The sequence below is a fragment of the Microplitis mediator genome, chromosome 2 (genome assembly GCF_029852145.1).
Source record: "Microplitis mediator isolate UGA2020A chromosome 2, iyMicMedi2.1, whole genome shotgun sequence".
Taxonomy (NCBI): domain Eukaryota; kingdom Metazoa; phylum Arthropoda; class Insecta; order Hymenoptera; family Braconidae; genus Microplitis; species Microplitis mediator.
The window spans coordinates 23,087,956-23,107,148 of record NC_079970.1 but is presented as its reverse complement, the minus strand read 5'-3'; the positions used below and the strand labels follow the sequence as shown (position 1 = coordinate 23,107,148).

The 19,193-nt window shown below is 34.3% G+C and overlaps 3 protein-coding genes across 4 annotated transcripts in view; 2 read left to right on the top strand and 1 right to left on the bottom strand.

Moving 5' to 3' along the window:
• Positions 1-1,607: 1,607 nt before the first annotated feature.
• On the top strand, positions 1,608-5,679 carry LOC130678590 (85/88 kDa calcium-independent phospholipase A2). The gene is made up of 2 exons (XM_057485909.1): positions 1,608-1,798; positions 1,959-5,679. Exon 2 carries the CDS (start codon positions 2,088-2,090, stop codon positions 4,464-4,466), a length of 2,379 nt encoding a protein of 792 aa, XP_057341892.1. The 5' UTR covers positions 1,608-1,798; positions 1,959-2,087; the 3' UTR covers positions 4,467-5,679.
• A 30-nt stretch (positions 5,680-5,709) lies between these two features.
• Positions 5,710-19,193, bottom strand: part of LOC130678596 (transcription factor Sox-9-like) — a 63,639-nt gene continuing 50,155 nt past the window's right edge. Inside the window, exons 1-4 of one of the 2 annotated variants that reach the window (XM_057485917.1) lie at positions 9,663-10,449; positions 6,892-7,069; positions 6,497-6,584; positions 5,710-6,436 (exon numbers count right to left, since the gene is read on the bottom strand). In XM_057485917.1, coding sequence (XP_057341900.1) covers positions 5,834-6,436; positions 6,497-6,584; positions 6,892-7,069; positions 9,663-9,762 — 969 coding nt within the window. In that variant the 5' untranslated portion in view covers positions 9,763-10,449 and the 3' untranslated portion in view covers positions 5,710-5,833. Of the gene's footprint in view, positions 6,437-6,496; positions 6,585-6,891; positions 7,070-9,662; positions 10,450-19,193 lie in introns of those variants that run through there. The other variant, XM_057485918.1, reaches the window with a different exon arrangement.
• On the top strand, positions 11,267-15,939 carry LOC130678591 (myrosinase 1-like). Its single transcript, XM_057485911.1, has 6 exons — positions 11,267-11,621; positions 12,395-12,528; positions 13,435-13,692; positions 13,758-13,938; positions 14,007-14,404; positions 14,497-15,939. Exons 1-6 carry the CDS (start codon positions 11,396-11,398, stop codon positions 14,896-14,898), a joined length of 1,599 nt encoding a protein of 532 aa, XP_057341894.1. The 5' UTR covers positions 11,267-11,395; the 3' UTR covers positions 14,899-15,939.

The window sequence follows — 19,193 nt, the reverse complement described above, 5'->3', positions numbered from 1 at the left end:
TCTAATTACTCGATCACTAAAATTAAACAGTGATTTTATTAATTAATTAAATTATTGGTGATTGAAATGGTGGGGGTAAAATTGGGTAATATTTAAATAAATTACATATAACATAAATAATTATTAAGATAAGTACAGTAGAACCTCGTTATAAGACTAGCTCGGGGCTGTGGGGGAAAAAATTCTCAGAATTGAAGCTCCCCATTGTGCTTAACAGCATTTGCGTCCAAACCTCGCTATAAGACTATCGCCGTTTTCCGTTTTATTTGCGTATTTGGTTCAACTCTACTCTATTATACAGTGAATCTATTTTATATATAATCGTCCCATACGAAAAAAATATATATCCGGATATATCCGGGCAAATCTGGATTATGTCGCATATATGCAACATATATATAAATACATGTCTCATATATGCAGATTTGCCCGGATATATATTTTTTTCGTATGGGATAAATAAACAAACAGAATTTTGTCGTTCTTTTTTGTTAATTAATTATGTGATGCCACGAAATTTTAAGTATTCATTCTGAAAATAAATTATTTAATCTACAATCTTCGTGTATGTACATTTTATCTCGATTTTACTCATACTAGTCGTTAGTCTTATAGCGAGGTTTCGGCGCAAAACTTTTATTGAGTTGGTGGGGGAAGCGTTCCGAGTGAGTTTCAAAAAATTGAGGGGAAGAGTCTTATAACGCGTAGTCTTATAACGGGATCCTTCTGTACATAGCAAAATTGAAATTCCCTCCAGATAATATTCATTCAATTTTTATATTTTTTATATGCAATAAATTTTTGTTCTAATTTTTATACGTGGAATTTTTTTTTACCCCAATCTAATACCGGTATTTTAACACAGCGCGGTGTTAAATTGAGTCCATGTTCAACACCGTTCTTTTTACAGTACACTTTTTATTATTTTTTGTTAAAGATTTAAATTTTTATAAATGAATTGCATTCGACTGTTTTATTGATTCTCTGTAACTTTAAAGTTACGAATTGAGTTTAAAACTTTAATTTTATTCTTAATTAGTTTTAGTAAAATAAATTAGCTACGGGGTAAGTCGAGACACTATATGTCATCAAAAGATTTTTTTTTTTAATTAAGAATGATTATTTGAAAGGCCTGAGGGCAATTTGGTCAGGGCGAAATTAAAAATTTTTTATTTTATATAATAATTTATTTTTATTGAAGATATATATTTTCATATTTTTTTCTATTAATTAAAATAATTTTCAATGCCCTCAGAACTGAAAAAAAATTTCATTGAAATAAAAAAAAAATCATACATATTTCAAACCCCGATAAATTTCTAATCATTTTTAATTACATCAATAAATTAACTGTCAAGAATTTTTATTAACAAGGATTCAAAAAATAGCGAAATGAATTTTTTCCCAACTCAGAAAAATTAAAATTCTAAAAAAAAATATTATAAAAAGTTACCATATCTACTAGTAAACTACTGACAGCAAGTGACCTAACCGGTGTTCGATCATACAGGAAGTCTTCAGAATCTCGACTCAGTCGGTGCTGTCATCTCGCGGCCTTTCTCTGAATCTCTGCCCCTCAAGCTAAAGATCAATGCAAACTCGTGCGAAATTAACCCAAGTTCTTACGTAGTCGAGTAAATTACAGCTGACTGTCAACACTCAGCCAACTAGTTTGTGAAAAATAGCAACTTCACTTCGTCCAATTAACAAAAATAATAATAAATAATTACCAGAGCGACTGTCTCTTACACGCGAAAAATCATTGGCTCTTAAGATACCGAGGAATTATGTGAACCAGGTAAAACAATATTTATAATATAAATAAAATTTTTTTCGCTACTTCCAGTCACATATATATCACTATTACTCATTACTTATTACTCATTGTATTGTGCATTGTAATATATCAAAGTTCATTCGGCACTCGTTCAATGTCAACTTACATAATTATTTTTCAGATTAACTATAATTCATCAAAGTTCAAGTTCACAAATATAAATTATACTCCCACAGCAATTTACTGCCATCAGCTATTAGCTAAAAGTTTAAAGTTGAAGATAAAATTTAAGAAATAAGGATATTAAATCATGACATGGTTGGGCGACATAGCAAACAACGTGTTCCGCAACATAGTATTTGGAGATACGCCTCCGAATATCGTGTTGGAAGTGCGCTCGGACAAGTACAGCAACCGGCACATCCACTGCCGAGAGGAGGGAATAATGTTGTATGGCCCCGGGGACCGGAATAACGACAAATACGAGATAGTATTGCACCGGCCGTGTCAAGAAACGCTTTCCCAGTCGTTCAGTTTGTTCCGCTCGGAGAGCCTGGAAGTGGCCGAGGTTCGATTCACGGTTTACAAGGACAAGGTCCCAGTTCTGGTGCAGCTTTGCAAGGATCTGTGCAATGTGGCGCGGATCCAGAAGCTCTGCGACACTTTGTCGAACCACCCGACCTGGACCCTGGCACACTTGGCAGCCCACCTGGCTCTCTATGATGTGTTCAAGCACGCGGTGGTCAGCAAGGAACTCAATACGTCTGATCTTACCACGGGGATATCGCCCCTGCAAGTCGCGATTCAAACGAACAATCTGCAGATGGTTGTGCAGCTGATCAATGAGCGGGCGTCCATCGAGCACTTGGACTACACGGCGAACACGGTCTACCACTACGCCGCAGGATCTACCAAGGACATTATATTCGCGTTGGGCCCTAATTCGCCCAATGTGCTGAATAGTCGCAACAGCCAGGGGCAAACTCCGCTGCATGTCGCCTGCCACAATGACAAACCGGAATGTGTGAAAGCGCTGCTGATGATCGGAGCGGATGTCAACATTTCTGCGAGCGAGTCGACTACCAATGGGCCCAGTTACGTGAGCGATCTAATGAGCGATAATGCGAAATCCCTGTCGGCGGAAGATATGAAGTTCGGAGGCACTCCGCTGCACTGGTCATCGAGCCGGGAAGTCGTTAACGCGCTTATTGAAGTTAATTGCGACATAAATGCGCTTAATTTTGATGGCAGAACGGCGCTACATATAATGGTGATGCGGAAACGCTTGGATTGCATAATGGCGTTGCTCAGTCACATGGCGACGATAAATGTTGCTGATAATCAGGGCAACACTCCGCTACATTTGGCGGTGCAGAAAGGCGGGCTGCTGCCGATAGTTCAAATGCTGATTGGATTCGGCGCGGACATTGACGCGAAAAATTTCAACAACGAGACCCCGAGACACTTGGTCGACTTGAAGGGTGAGGGCGAGAAGATTTTGTACACGCTCCATGCAGTTGGGGCAAAGCGGTGTGACAGCACCATGAAGGATTGCGGACTGGGGTGCAGGCAAGGTGAGACTTTTCATGGAATAGCGCCGCCAGAGCCCCCTACGTCGATACCGCGGACTATTTTGGACCAGATGTTGTATGTGGCGAGCATGGCCAAGATGGCGTCGCAAGGAAATAGCAAGTTGAGAGGTGGCAGGCTGCTGTGTCTAGATGGCGGTGGCATACGTGGTCTAGTTTTGGTCCAGACCTTGATCGAAATTGAGGCCGTGCTCCAAAAACCTATTGTGTCATGCTTCGATTGGATTGCGGGAACTTCTACTGGAGGAATCCTTGCGCTAGGGTTGGCAGCTGGTAAGAGTTTGCGTGAATGTCAGGCTCTGTATTTTCGAATAAAACAAGACGCGTTCGTGGGATCGAGACCCTACAGCAGTGAAAATCTTGAAAAGGTTCTGAAAGATTGCTTGGGAGCTGACACAGTTATGGCAGACATCAAAGTACCGAAACTCATGATAACTGGAGTACTTGCCGATAGGAAGCCAGTAGATCTTCATATTTTTCGTAATTATTCATCACCTAGTTATTTGATGAAGATTCCGCCCAATCCTAAATTTAAGGCGACTCTGCTGCCAGAGGAACAACTGCTTTGGAAGGCCGCGAGAGCCACTGGAGCTGCGCCCTCGTACTTCCGGGCATTCGGGCGCTTTCTCGACGGAGGCCTGATTGCCAACAACCCAACGCTGGACGCGATGACGGAAATCCACGAGTACTGCTTGGCTCTCAAAGCTGTGGGCCGTGAAGAAGAGGCGACTCCGCTGTCTCTGGTCGTTTCTTTGGGCACCGGAGCGATTCCAGTGTCGCCGCTTAAAGACATTGACGTTTTCCGTCCAGAAAGTCTTTGGGACACCATGAGACTCGGAATGGGAATTTCGGCCCTAGGGACATTGCTCGTCGATCAAGCGACCGCAGCCGACGGGCGCGTAGTTGACCGGGCCAGAACCTGGTGTTCCATGGCCGGAATCCCGTACTACCGCTTCAATCCTCGGCTATCCACTGACGTCACCATGGACGAAAAGAATGACGAAATCCTCGCTGATATGATTTGGACCGCCAAGGCCTTCATGCACGCAAACAGGGACCAGGTCAAAGAGCTCGCGGCTGTGATGTCTAGAGATCCATAATTTTTTATCTCTTCTTTTATTTTTATCTTATTGATAAAATAGCTCTAAGTAGCTCCAAGAAATCTCACTCTCTACAGAAAGATCAGCTCTCTGATTGGTCCTTCCAAAACATAGCCTAGAAACTCAGAAATTTTCTCAACTTAAAATTTCATTCATCAAGAATCTGTTTTAAAAAAACTAAAGCCTAAGAATATTTATATAGTCAAGTCCGTAAAAGAGTGATTTTTTCCCCACCATTTTTCTACAAAGTCATTACTGCGCATGCGCGTTAGTGTGAATTCATGCACTTCATCATAACCATAGTGGAAGGAAAAACCATTCTTTTGCGGACTAATACATAAACTAGAATAATAATTTTTTTTTTTTCAGTTCTTGTTTCTGTAGGACCAATTTGATGGTCGGCCCAGCGAGTAAGTCACCGGAGTAGACCTGAGATTAAAATCTTCACGCAGAGTAAGTCGCCGTCGGGAACTTTTGGGTTGTAAAGTTAATTTGTTTTACCGACGTGAGATTAGTCTAGTTTTTAATGAGTCGGGGTAAAAACCGACGGCGACTTATTATCTGGGAGGATTTTAGATGAATTTAATAGTAGTGGCGGTATTTTAAAACCGGCGCTGACTTACTCACTAGAGGCCCTAGCGGATCTGAATTACAGTAAATATTCGCATCTTACGGTAATTTATGGCGGATTACGGCAATTTATCGTAATTTGCAACATTTTTACCGTAAGCACCGTATGCTTTTTTATTTTTACTGTGCGATACTTTACTTTACGGTAAATTACCGCTCGTTTACTGAAAACTTAGGGTTAAAATGCTGCGAAATGCCGTAATTCTTCCGAATAGCGGAAATTACGGTAATTTACCGTAATTCGAATCCGCCAGGGGGACCATAACCTAGAACTTTCGTTAAGTAAACTTGCTTTGTATATATTGGTAATGTAAATGAATTATGTAACCCGTTAATTAGAAAATTAACAAGGCTGTTAAATCTTCCTCAGTTAACTCATTAAATTACTAACCTTCAAAACTAATTACTTTTAAAAAAATCAATTATGCCATTGAGTTTTTGTACATTTTATAGACTTTAACCTTCGAATTCCTAGATATATGAATATATGTGCATGGTTCAAGTTTCACATAAAATCTAATATATATATAAAGTGTATTAATGTTGAATAGATAAAGAATATCTTACACAAATCAGTTAATTTAATAAATAAAAATATTTTATTTCAAGACCTTAAATTTTTTTCTATTTATTAATTTTTTTTCTACATTTTTGGCGCTTTGATTAAAACCAGTAGGTTATTATTGTTATTAATATTAACAGTTATAATTTTAGAAGTATTTAATTTATTTTTTTCATTATCGAGGGCCCATGTAATACGAAGGCTGGCCCATTGATGCGGAAATATAAGGGTAGAATGAGTGAGGCGGCATAGTTTGACTCTGGTACTCGTTGTCTTCGTGGACTGAGTATGCATCTGGTGCAGGATAATACTGCGTGTGCATGCAGGCGTAAGATTTCTGTGTATTTGTGACCTCCGGGTACTTGAATGCTGCGTCAGAGGGCGAGTAACTTTTAACTTCTGGGTACTTGGTAACCTCGGGCCCGTAACTCTTTGGCTGCAGCTCCGGGTACCTGGGCCCGGGCTCCGTGTACTTGGTGGGGACATCGTGGGACTTGGGGTCGGGGTAAGTTTTGCTGGGCAACTCGTACTTTGGGACCTCGTAGGTGCAGTTCTGGTGGTCGGTGCACTTGAGACTCTCGACGTACTTGGGATGCAACTCGAAGGGCTTTTGGCTCTCGTAGGCCAGAGGTCGCTCGTACGATTTGTTTGGCGAGTCGGGAGGGTAAATTCTCGTGTAGGCGCACTCTGGCGGCGAGTCGAGGGACGCAGAAGATTGCAACGGCCGGTTGAGACTCATTTGGTCCTCAGTCTTTGGTTTTCTCCGACGTGGCTGGTACTGGAATGATAGATTGTTTTTTTTATATTTGCTGGTTATATTTTTTGGGGTTTAATTTACTTTGTAGTGGGGATGCTGCTTTTTATGAGCGTTGCGCAGTTTCTCAGCTTCTTCGATGAACGGTTGCTTCTCTCCGTCGCTTAATATCCTAAAATTATAATTATTTTTCCTGGCATTAATTATTTTCAAATGGCTGTGGCGAATTACGGCACTAAAATAATAATCCACTAAAATTAAAATTTTAAAATAAAAATATATATCACCTGATATCAAATTGAATTTTTTTTTAGTGTAAAATTGAGCAAAAAATTTTTACTGAGAGCAGACAAAATGAGGATAAAAAATTATCGGAAATTTTTTTATTTTCATTCTTGAAGTCCGCTGTTATTTTATAAAAATTTTTAGGGTTTAATTGATTTTTTTAAAAATATTTATGGTGGTAAATTTTCTTTTACCTCCATAATTTACCAAGAGTTTTTGATAGCTCGGCGTTATGAAGCTGCGGGTACTGATCTGCGAGTTTTCTTCTTGCAGCCTGGGCCCACACCATAAAAGCGTTCATGGGCCTTTTTACATGTGTGCTTCTACGTCCTCCTGTTCTTGAAGTCACTGGTAATAGTGTCCAATCATACCCTAATTAAAAAATTTTTTTTTATAATCATTCGTCAACTTCACTAGTCAATGATATTAAAATTTTGATTTTTCTTCAGCAACCGAAAGCTCAACTTCATCGAAATTTATCTCAAGTGAATTGATAATTTAATAAATTTATTTTTATTATTGAATATAATAATAAAATTTAATTACTCGATTTAAATTCTTAAGTAATCGTCGGATAAATTAATGTCTTGATAATTTATAATTTTTATCTCTTACATAAAAAGTAACGATTAGCGTTATCGCCAGTAATTATTACAGGAAGTTGTCAATTCAATAAAAATGATCTTTTATTGATAGAAAAAAAAAAAAATTGAAGAAAAGTAAAGTCTGGTACAGAATAATTAGCAAGGCGGCTAAAAAACACGTGATGTTATAATTATTAATAATGGTAGAGTGTCATCTTCAGTTAATTGCCGCGGTGACACGGTCTAACGGTGCGGCCTCTCTGTCGGGTCCCCTCTTTAACGAGATCCTTCTTCGTTAGCCCCATGTTTTACGGCGAATTGTTTTAATTTCTCGAATCGCCAGGAATATATTTCCGCGTATGTCATTAAAAAAAAACGAATTTATTTTAAAATTTGCTAGAAAAATTAACATCGGTTCGATAATTAATCTACGCAAGTTATTGTCGATAAATAAATTGGCTAGTTAATTAATTAATTCATTAATGTATGGCGGTAATGGATAAAGTGATTAACTAATGATGAATTATAAGTATTAGAGGGTAAATTACAGATTGTCTTTGATAATAAAACAAAGATAGTTATTAGTGACAATAGAGAATTGTCCAGTCGGTGAATAAACGAGTGTTTTGTAACACTAGTCGCGTAAATCCCAATCTGTCGTCTTGCTGAGTGCTACATTTATTTGATTACAATATTAAGTCTGTATTTATTTTGTATCGCGTCAATGTAACGGGTCTTAAATTTTACGTCGCGAGCTTGGGCTTAATATTTTTACTGACGTGTGCCAACTACCATTAATCATTAATTCAACATATTTTTTGGGTATTTTTATTAATAACAATAATGAATCTGTTCAAAAAGTTCATTCATTACTTGGTTTGGGAAATTTTTTTACTTTCCAAGACTTAAAATCGATATATCTCCTAAACTATTGACTTTATAGAAATTTTTAAAGAGACAAAAATTGTCAGAAATTTGATTTTCTATAAATATTGTTCTGATAAAAAATACCGTGGGATGACTCACTAAAAAGTTAGAGCAGTTTGAATAATTTGGGAATTCATATAAAATGAATAATTATTGCCTAGGACTTAAAATGGATATATCTTGCAAACTATTGATTTTATGAGATTTTTTAAAGAAATCAAAGTTGTAAAAAATTAAATTTCTAACAACTTTTGTTTTCGTAAAAATTAGTGTCAGATGAATCGTTGAGAAGTTACAGCCGTTTAAAAAATTTGGGAATTCATATAAGCATATTAAACTATTTTCAAAGACTTAAAATGGATATATCTTGCAAACTATTGATTTTTGAGGTTTTTTGAAGAGATCAAAATTGTAGGAAATCAAATTTCTAACAACTTTTGTTGATGTAAAAATTAGCGTCAGATGAATCGTTGAGAAGTTACAGCCGTTTAAAAAATTTGGGAATTCATATAAGCATATTAAACTATTTTCAAAGACTTAAAATGGATATATCTTGCAAACTATTGATTTTTGAGGTTTTTTGAAGAGATCAAAATTGTAGGAAATCAAATTTCTAACAACTTTTGTTGATGTAAAAATTAGCGTCAGATGAATCGTTGAGAAGTTACAGCCGTTTAAAAAATTTGGGAATTCATATAAGCATATTAAACTATTTCCAAAGACTTAAAATGGATATATCTTTCAAACTATTGATTTTATGAAATTTTTCAAAGAGACTAAAGTTGTAGGAAATCAAATTTCCTGTCCAATGACCATTTATTATTTATTTTTTGATCACCAACAAAGTTAATTTTTCAATTTATAAATAAATCATTGATAATAATAATTAACGACTAAATAAGCGGATTTTGGGTGGTTGGTTAAAAGTTTTAATTAGCTAAAGAAAATATCGGGCGATAGCCATCAAAAATTATTATGAGTACTCGTGGGAAGAAAAGGAATAGTCTCGCCCATAAATTACATCGGTACGCTATTGCCTGTACGAGATGTGTCAGATTTAATTCGGTACTCGCATAATTAGTGTCGTAGAGCAGTTTCGCTTGACTCGCAGCACCTGCTGAGCGATCTCACCGCGACTCGTTCATATATTTCAATTTTATCATTTTTTATTTTTCCCAGCGTTAGATGATCATTATATATTACTTATATACATTTAATTATACCCTAAACCTCTGCTCCATACTCAAATAAAATACTCGTATTTTTAAAAACCAAAATCCAGAGAACAAGAAAAGAGAATAAATAAATTTTAATCGCTGAGATAAATCCGGTCTTGAGGATTAACGACGTGAGCTTTCAGCGCCAATTATAATGTCTGTCCCAAAACGGCTTGATAAATATGTTGACATTTATTTAAATAAATTTTCAAAAAAATCACACAATTTTTTTTTTACCTTGTAGTAATTTTCCAACCGCATCATCCAATGGATTTGATTCATTTGATGGTCCAGGTTTGTCTTCAGTCATACTATTATTATTATCATTTATTTCCATAATAAATTTTTTTCCTTTCAATAAAAAATTTTTGAATTTTTATCACAACGCACTTTGTAATTTAAAAAAAAAATTAAACCACCAGAAATTCACTGCACACTTAAAAAAAAAAAATTTGATTCAAAATAAATTAAAAAAAAAAAAATTCAAATTTTGAGATGATTTTAAAAAAAGTACTGAAATTTTGTGACTGGAACTCCCCGCGGTTGCATATGCACTGAATGTGGAACTTGATGTCCAAAGTAAAGGTGAGTACACACGCGGATAATAATACTAGAGGACTAAAGACAAAAGTTTGTGAGTGCAAACGTGTTGATCTCTGCAGATCTGTATCCCACTCGTTGGTTGAGTTCCATTTGGTTTACTTGAGATGGTATAGACAGTGCAGCAGAACACGGATAGGACTCGAGGAGACTCAAGTTAAGATAATACGAGATGGTGGAGATGTGGAGGCGGTTCCGTGGACCACCACCTATTTCGCGAGTGGGGGAATCTTCTTCATCTTGTCCTCGGTCCATTATCTGTGCCGCTCACTAGTCACTACACGCTGCACTGCTTATGCTCGGCAACGTCAACTGATGAACCTCGACAAGCAAAACTATTCTTGTCTTTTTTCTTCTGCCGATACCCGGCTCTACTCGGCTCATTTTCTTTAAACATTTCAGTGTACCCGTGCGCCCACGGATTAATTTATTTTTGTCCAACACCAACTCGCAGCAGTAAATTATATATTACATATTTATAATATACATACATATATTTGTGACTTAAAATTAATTGAGATCGTGTCACCAATTTTGTTGGACCGAATCACTCGAAAATTTTGAACATTTATTATTAATATTATTAATTTTCGGAGTTTAAATTTAATTTCCCTGGTTAAAATTTTTTTTTTATTAAAAAAACTACAGAAAAAAGGATTTCGTGACGCAAGAAATTTTTTTTCGCTCAAAAAAATGTTTTCTTGCTTCAAAAAAATTTTTGTCACCCGAAGAAAGTTTTTGTTTTCAATTTATAAATTCAAAAATTTTGTAGGGGTGAGTAAAAATTTTTTGCGCTGAGAAATCCTTTTTTTCTGTATAAAAAAAAAATTACAACTTTTAGTAAAAAAATATTAGACAGGACCAAATTTTGAACATTAAAAATTAGTCTACTGTCAAAATTTTTCTCAAAAAAATCAATAGAATTTTGATAAAAAAAAAGCTCAAAATTATTCAAAACCATTCACGGGGAACACAATGGCGCGTAAAAAATTAAAAAAATTTTTTTTGAACAAAATCTGAAATTTTGATGTGAAGATAAATTACTAATTTAAAAAAAAAAAATTAGTCTAGTCTAGTATTTATAATTCAAATTTTTCAAATAACGAATAATATTTTGAAAAAACTAGACTATAAAAAAAAATTTTGCTTATGATACGGTTATCGATATAATTAAACAAATTGTCTATATTTATTATCAGGTTACGCAAATGATAAGGACGTATGTACGATAAACAAAAGTGTATTACTTGAGGTAACTCTTCGCTAGTTAGTACAAGTAAAATTTAACTTTAACAATTAGTGCACTCGACGGTTTGTTTTTATTGCCGTTCAAATTCGTCAATAAATCGCTGGTAGACTAGACTAAAACCATGTGGGTCTTGGGAAATCTGAACATAATAATGGGACTCATGGAGTCATTGACATCCATGATGCCCGAGTTTCCCGACGGTGCTATTGTTAATTACAACGTCAATTCGCGATCGCTTGTTGAACTCGAAAGAATAAATGCCGCCAAAGACGGTCGCTTTCCTGATGATTTCCTTTTTGGTGTTTCAACGTCTGCTTATCAAACTGAAGGAGCTTGGAATATTTCCGGTATCGTATTTAATTATGTTTTAATTCAATTATGTTCCATGTTAAAAAAAATTTGTTACAATGAACTTGCAAATTTTAGAAAATTCTGAACTTCGAGTTTTGATCGGTATCACGAATGTTTGCCCGCAGACATCAAATCCGTGACTTTATAATAATTTATTTACTTTATTTACTCATTTAATTTTTTCAGTACCATTGCAAGCGTGAGTGTGTTAACATACTATTGTAATTACACACACAAAACTTTTGAAAAATGGCACATTACCGATTTAAAAAGTCGCGGATTTAACGTCTGCGGATGAAACGTTAGGAAACCAAATTTTGGACTTACTTCTAAGGCTGAATTTTGGAATTTTTTAAGCAAAAAAATTAATTTGAAAATTTTGCTTGAGGGGACAATAAAAAAAGACATTTGAACCCACAGGTGAATTTTGACTCTTATCAGAATTATTTAAGAACGAGGTCAGAAGATTTTAAATTTCAAAAACGATTAACTCGGTTTCTTTTTTTTTTGTTTCCAAATTTTTTTGTTTCAAAAATAATCAACTAAAAGTTCAAAATCGTCTCAATTTTTTCAGTTCACTATTATCAACTTTATCGTAACAAATTTTTCGCACACGAAATTCGGAGTGATTACAAATTTAATTTCTATCGCAATTCGCTCCGTCATTCGGAGTTCTAGAGTTTTGGAAAAAATCATCCGCTCCGCATTTGCTCCGAAAATTTTTTACAGAGTAATTACTTTTTGTATAGTAAATGATATTTGAATGCAGGTAAAGGAGAGTCAATATGGGATTACTTTACTCATAATTCCCCAGAATTAGTCATCGACAAATCAAATGGTGATATTGCTGCTAATTCATATCATATGTATAAAACGGACATCGATCTTGCTAAACAAGTCGGTGTAAGTATTGTTCCTATTCAAATTCTTGCATAATAGAGGTGTGGGGGGCCACTTTGGTCCCCCCGTTTCAAAGTCACTGATCCAATTTTTTTACTATGTCGAGTCAAAAAACAAATTCGGATGTAAGTCTCAGAGTTCTCAATGAGGTTTTTGAGGATCAATTTAGAATTTTAAGATTGACAACAGTACAGAAAGTTATCCTAGTTCAGTCCTCAAAGTTGTAGTTATGACCAATTTTACTATTTTGACGACTATACTGGAATAACAGAATCGGGATTAGAGCCTCAAAATACTCAAAACATACAGGAATAATTTTATCCGCATTTGAACCTCAAAAGTCTCATTCGACGTTTTCTCTCCCCTCCCTTTTCTATCTAAAATTTTCAAAAGTCCAAACTATAACTTTTCATTCGTTGATAAATTATTCGCATTCAGACCACATAGTTCTCATTGATGATTTTGAGTACCAAAGTACACGGAGATAATTTTTTGATAAAATTTACCCTACAAGTAGAGTAAACCTGGGCCAAAAACGAAATAAATACGGAATAAATGAAAACTGATGCCTATTGTTTTATTTTTTACTCTTTTTTATTCAAAAATTACTCGAAATTTGGTTTTTTTACTCCATAATTGAACACTTTCTTGCAACGAAAGAGTAATTATTCATCCAGACCCAGTTTTACTCATAATTAACGATCAAAAATTATTAGATAATTCTCCCCGTGTAGAGTTACTTTCTGAGTAGAAAATAAAACATCAAAGGATTTGAGACTATTGAGGACTAAACTAGAATTTGTGTTTTGACGGGATTGCAAAAGTCCTTCATTTCCTCGACGGCCTCATTCTATCTGACCCTACTCCAAATAAATAATTAAATAAATAAACATCAATTGGTTGGTGCAGTCAAATGCCTTCAGAATATCGTTATCGTGGCCTAGAATTCTGCCAACCGGTTTCCCGAACTATGTCAACGCCAAAGGTATCAAGCATTACAACAACGTTATCAACGAAATGCTCAAGAAAAATATAACGCCTGTTATCACTCTGTACCACTGGGACCTACCCAAGGAATTGAATGATCTCGGAGGCTGGACCAATCCGCTGATCGTTGACTGGTTCGTTGACTATGCGAGGATCGTTTTCCAAGCGTTCGGTGATAGGGTAATTAATTAACTGATTAATTAATTGACAGAAGGCTGGAATTAATGACAACTATTTTTTGTCAGGTAAAATACTGGATTACTGTTAATGAACCCACAGTTTATTGTGTTTACGGTTACGGAGGTAAGATGGTGCCTTTTGTAAACCATTCGGGTATAGCTGACTATTTATGTGGGCATCATATGTTACTTGCACATGCAAAAGTATATAAAATGTATGAAAATGAATTTTCTCAGCAGCAGAAAGGTGAAAAAAAAAATATATTTTTTTTGCTGATAAAAAAAATTGTAAATGATAATGATAATTATATACAGGTAAAGTGGGAATATCGATATCAATACCCTGGGTAGTGGGTTCAAACCCAGAAGACGCCGAAGAATCAGAAGGAGTTGAAAGATGGTTCAGTTTCTTGGCCGCGTGGTTCCTTAATCCGCTCTTTAGTTACGATGGCGACTACCCGGAAGTTATGAAAAATATCATTAAGGAGAATAGTCTGAAGCAAGGGTTCTCGCAGTCAAGATTGCCGAAATTTACGACCGAAGAAGTTGAGATGGTTAAGAACTCGACGGACTTCTTGGGACTTAATTTTTACCACGCGGTGAGAATTGAGAAGTGGACTGATTACGACGTCAATACTACAGTGTCTTTCTTTGGGGACATTGGTATGCTGGAAGTGCCGGCTAATGAACACGCGGCTGCTTTTAGTGATCGCGTAAGTTTTTTTTTAATTATTATTTAGTGTAAAAAAAAAAAATTAAGTGATTTTACCCCCAACCAGAGAACTAAAGTAAACTAAATTTACAGAGCACACCCTGGGCCTTTGTCGCAATGATCCAAAAAATAAACAAAGACTTCAACATCCCAATGATAATGATCACCGAGAACGGCTACTGGGACCGCGGGCAGCTCGCGGACATTGGCCGAGCCAAGTACTACCACGAGCACCTCAGCGAGCTCCCGGGTCTCATCGCCCAGGGTATCAACATCCGCGGTTACTTCACCTGGTCTCTGATCGACAACTTCGAGTGGGCCGCCGGCTACACTCAGAAGTTCGGTATTTTTTCCGTCGACTACACCGTCCCCGAGCGCACTCGCATTCCCAAGATTTCCACCAAAGTCATCAGCGACTTCTACAAGACAAAAAAAATTCCCCTCTTCCTCTGGTCGCTCAACGAGGTCGAGTTCGACATCAACATCAGTCAGTAATTTGCCCAAAAAAAATTACCCCACTCTCTATCTGTATCTCCGTACCATATAAATTAATTATTTAAAAATAAATATATACATATATATACACATCTATATAATTTAGGAATCAAACGACACGAGTCGTTGGTAAAGAATCAAAGGTTATTGTCCAAAAAAAAATGAACGTCTCGCGTGTCATGTGTCTCGTCTTATAACGTCGTCAGGATCAGAGAGCTACAGCCTAATTATACACGACATATTTAATGAATGAGCGATCTAGAAAAGACAAGGGAGCTTTTAAGAACGCATATAAACCACGGTCAATGCCGTGTACTGGGTACCAAGTGCCGGGTGCGACATGCCGGGTCTTATTTCTACATCAAAGAGTTTTTATTCTTTATGGATCTGTTTATTCGCACCCTCAACATTCTACCCGGCTTACAACTCACTCTCGCTCTGCCTTGGCTACACTGCGTTACATACGAGTCGGGTAAGAAATTAATAGTGAGCAAGTAGTGAGTGGATCGCTCTTGATATCGGTATGGAGATATGGAAAAATAAACTCGGGGTTAAGTTGCTGATTTGGGTTGGGTTGGGTTGGGATAAGGGAACCTTGAATTTTTTATTTTTTATTCTTTATTATTATTTTAAAGTCGAGTTTAATTTTACCCTTGATAAAGTTTATGTTTGCGATTGCGGAGGTTCAGTAGATCGGGTACAGATTTAGATGATGAACCGCGAACAATAATATTGATTTGAGGCAAGACGGAATTTAGCTCTCCCGAGGTAAACATCCCGTCGCACGTGCCAACAGTATGTTGAGTACTTTTTTTTTTTTTTTTTTTTCGTTTACTTTTACTTCACATTGTACTCGCGGTTTTACTATTATTATTGATTTTTTTTTTTTTTTTTTAAGTAAATTAGGCCACAAAATTTTGGAAATATATAAAATATACGATGGAATATTTGTACTAAAAATTTAATTTGGTAATTAATTATAATTATAAAATAAATAATTTTGCAATTAAACTGACGTTAATTATTATTTTTATTTTTTTTTTAAATAAATTAGGCCACAAAATTTTGGAAATTTATAAAATATACGGTAGAATATTTGTACTAAAGATTTAATTTGGTAATTAATTATAATTATAAAATAAATAATTTTGCAATTAAACTGACGTTAATGATTATTTTTTTTTTTTTTTAAATAAATTAGGCCCCAAAATTTTGGAAATTTATAAAATATATGATGGAATATTTGTACTAAAAATTTAATTTTTGGTAATTAATTATAATTATAAAATAAATAATTTTGCAATTAAACTGACGTTAATTATTTATTTTTTTTTTTTTTAATAAATTAGGCCACAAAATTTTGGAAATTTATAAAATATATGATGGAATATTTATACTAAAAATTTAATTTTTGGTAATTAATTATAATTATAAAATAAATAATTTTTCAATTAAACTGACGTTAATTATTATTTTTTTTTTTTAATAAAATTATTGGAAAAAAAAATCCCACTGATTTTTTCAAGATTTTTTTTCAGCATGAAAATTTCGGGGTACAAATTTTGAATCGGATGTAAGTAAATTCAAAAAAATTTGTGTTTAAAAAAATCTTCTGAAGATTAATAAGAATTAAAAACGCAGTTACTAAATAAAACGAGTCCTGGGTCGGTCACTTGAAAGCCGGTCTCTGTGTCCGCGGGGGCGGGTGAGCGGCCGACTGACACATGGAGCCCCCCGGGATAAGAGACGACCCGCGAGTAGTTATGGACCCCCAAGAGCGCGGCGAACCGCGATATCGCATTCTGCATTGTCACTGGCCACAGACGTCGTGACGCGTGCGCTTCTCAACATTCACAGCTCTATACATTTTATCGTCCCTTCCCCCACCTCATCGGCCATTCCTCCGGTCATCTTAAATTTTTATCCTCCACATTTCCACACAAATATCTAATTAAAAAAAAATTTTAAATTACATAACACGAAAATATAAAAATATATAATAATTAATCATAATTACGATCAATCGATTTTGTAATAGAAAGTTTGCAGTTTTAAAACAGCTATTTCATCATATATACATTACTAATTATCCTTTATATATACATATATACATATGTACATATATATTTTACCTACACGGAAATAATTTATCTCATAAATGATTTGTGAGTTAGAAAAAAAAAATTTAAAACCTCCCGGTCAATGGCATGCCAAGAATTCAAAGATGATGTTGGAGATGATACGCCAGATGTGTGACAAAGAAATAAACTGAAGCTTTCTTAAAATGCTTTTTTTTACTGAAGCAATTTTTGAAGTTTAACCAATCATCTGTCACATATAGCCGAGTGTCAACCGAAAACCGTCAACACGTGGACCTTGTTAAGATTTTATCCTAAGACCTAATTTCGCGACTACTCTATTATACGTATATTTGTACTTATGTATGTGTGTATGTACATATATTTATGTGCGGGATGGGGAGTGGAATGTATGAGTGGGGAGTTTTTATTGAGGAAGTGGATAAAAGCTAGTATAATATTATATAAGCATAGGACGTAGGATCATACAAGGAAAAAGATTATAAATTATCACGTGAGAACTGTCGAGTTTATCTTTTTATTTAAATAATCATTGGGATGATTAACAAAATTAAATAACTGGGGTTTAATAATAAAAATTAGATGTATATATATTATATATATTTATGGAGTGAAATTTCATTTTTTGAAAATTTGAGAGGAAGTTCTATTTTACATTTTAAAAAAATTGTATTGTTTTCATTTATTTTGTCTAATTAAATATAAACTTTAGTAAAAATAAAATGGGGCAAATTGGGCAATCATTAAAGTTTGTAAAAAAAATTTTTACTTGAAAATTTAATTACTGATATTTTAAAATTTTGATCACTTGAAAAAAAATTTTATTCGTCGTAATTCGGTACGAATTTGAAATTAATTTTTTGCTATTAATTTTAATTAATTTTTAAAAAATTTAACATAATTGTAAATTATGATACTGAAGTTAGCAGACAATTAAAAATTTTTGAATTTTATTTTCAACAATTTAATTGAAAAAAAACTAAAAATAAGCACATGCAGAAAAGTTAAAAAACTATAGGTGCAATTTTTTCAAATTTATGGTTTTTAAAAAAATTCAAAAATTATTAGACGGCTGCTAATTTCAGTATCATAAGTTAGCCGTCGTCTGATAATTTTTGGATTTTTTTTTTAACGATAAATTTAAAAAAAAAATATTTGAAAAAATTGCACCTACAGTTGTTTAAATTTTCTATATGTGCATATTTTTAGTTTTTTTTTTTGTAATCGATTTGTAAAAAGAAAAACCGGAAATTGTTAATTGTCTGTTAAGTATCAAGATCATTTGTAAATTTATTGCAGTGAAATTACTATTAAATTTTGGTTACTTTAAAAATTTTGATTTTTTTTTCAATATCAAATTTGCCAAAAAAAATTCGAATTTTTTTTTAAATTTTAGACGACTCAAATTGCCCCCATTCCTCTAAATATTACAACCACTGGTTATCAAATAAATAAAATTAAATTTTATAAATAATCAATTGAATTGAATTATAAAAAAAAATTAATCAATAATTAAGATAATTAATTTCTAAAGATACAAATTAAAGTGATCATAAAAACGAGTATTGCAATAGTGTAACTATAATAAAAAATGTATAACAAAATATTTACACAAATAAATATACACATTTAGCCCTCAATGATCCCGAGACAGAGGATCTTTTATTTACTAACCACGTCCACATAATATAAATTATTGAACAAAGGTGTGTAATGTAATTAAACGTAATCGTCTGGTAGCATCCAATGAGACGTTCAAGCGTAGGAGGTACGCGTGCACCGCGCGAGTAAGTGCTCAAGTGGGAGACCCGCGAGAAACCGATTGGTCATCTCGACCGCGGATACCGTATCCATAGCAACCGTCGTTGCACACACTCACATATCGCGTGCACCTAAATATAGCGCATCGAGTGGGGAGTCAGTAGGCCAAAACAAACAAATTATACTATTTAATAAATATAATAACCACAATATATAAATAATATTTATAAATTACACTTCAATATTTAATTACTTTTTTTTTTATTTTATCAAATGGAAATTTTTTTTTATTCGTTTATTTTTTAATATGATTAATTATTATTCGATAAAACATTTTATCGATCCACACATATATATAAATATATATATATATATATATATACATATAAATTTTTTTTTTTAATTCCCCTCTCATAATTTCTACTTAAAATTTAT

Excerpts from the sequence above, each read along its gene's own strand:
- LOC130678590 (XM_057485909.1), top strand. The coding sequence starts at position 2,088 with ATGACATGGTTGGGCGACATAGCAAACAACGTGTTCCGCAACATAGTA.
- LOC130678591 (XM_057485911.1), top strand. The coding sequence starts at position 11,396 with ATGTGGGTCTTGGGAAATCTGAACATAATAATGGGACTCATGGAGTCA. Across the intron at positions 12,529-13,434 it reads ATCTTGCTAAACAAGTCGGT|TCAAATGCCTTCAGAATATC; the intron begins GTAAGTATTGTT and ends TGGTTGGTGCAG. Across the intron at positions 14,405-14,496 it reads CGGCTGCTTTTAGTGATCGC|AGCACACCCTGGGCCTTTGT; the intron begins GTAAGTTTTTTT and ends CTAAATTTACAG.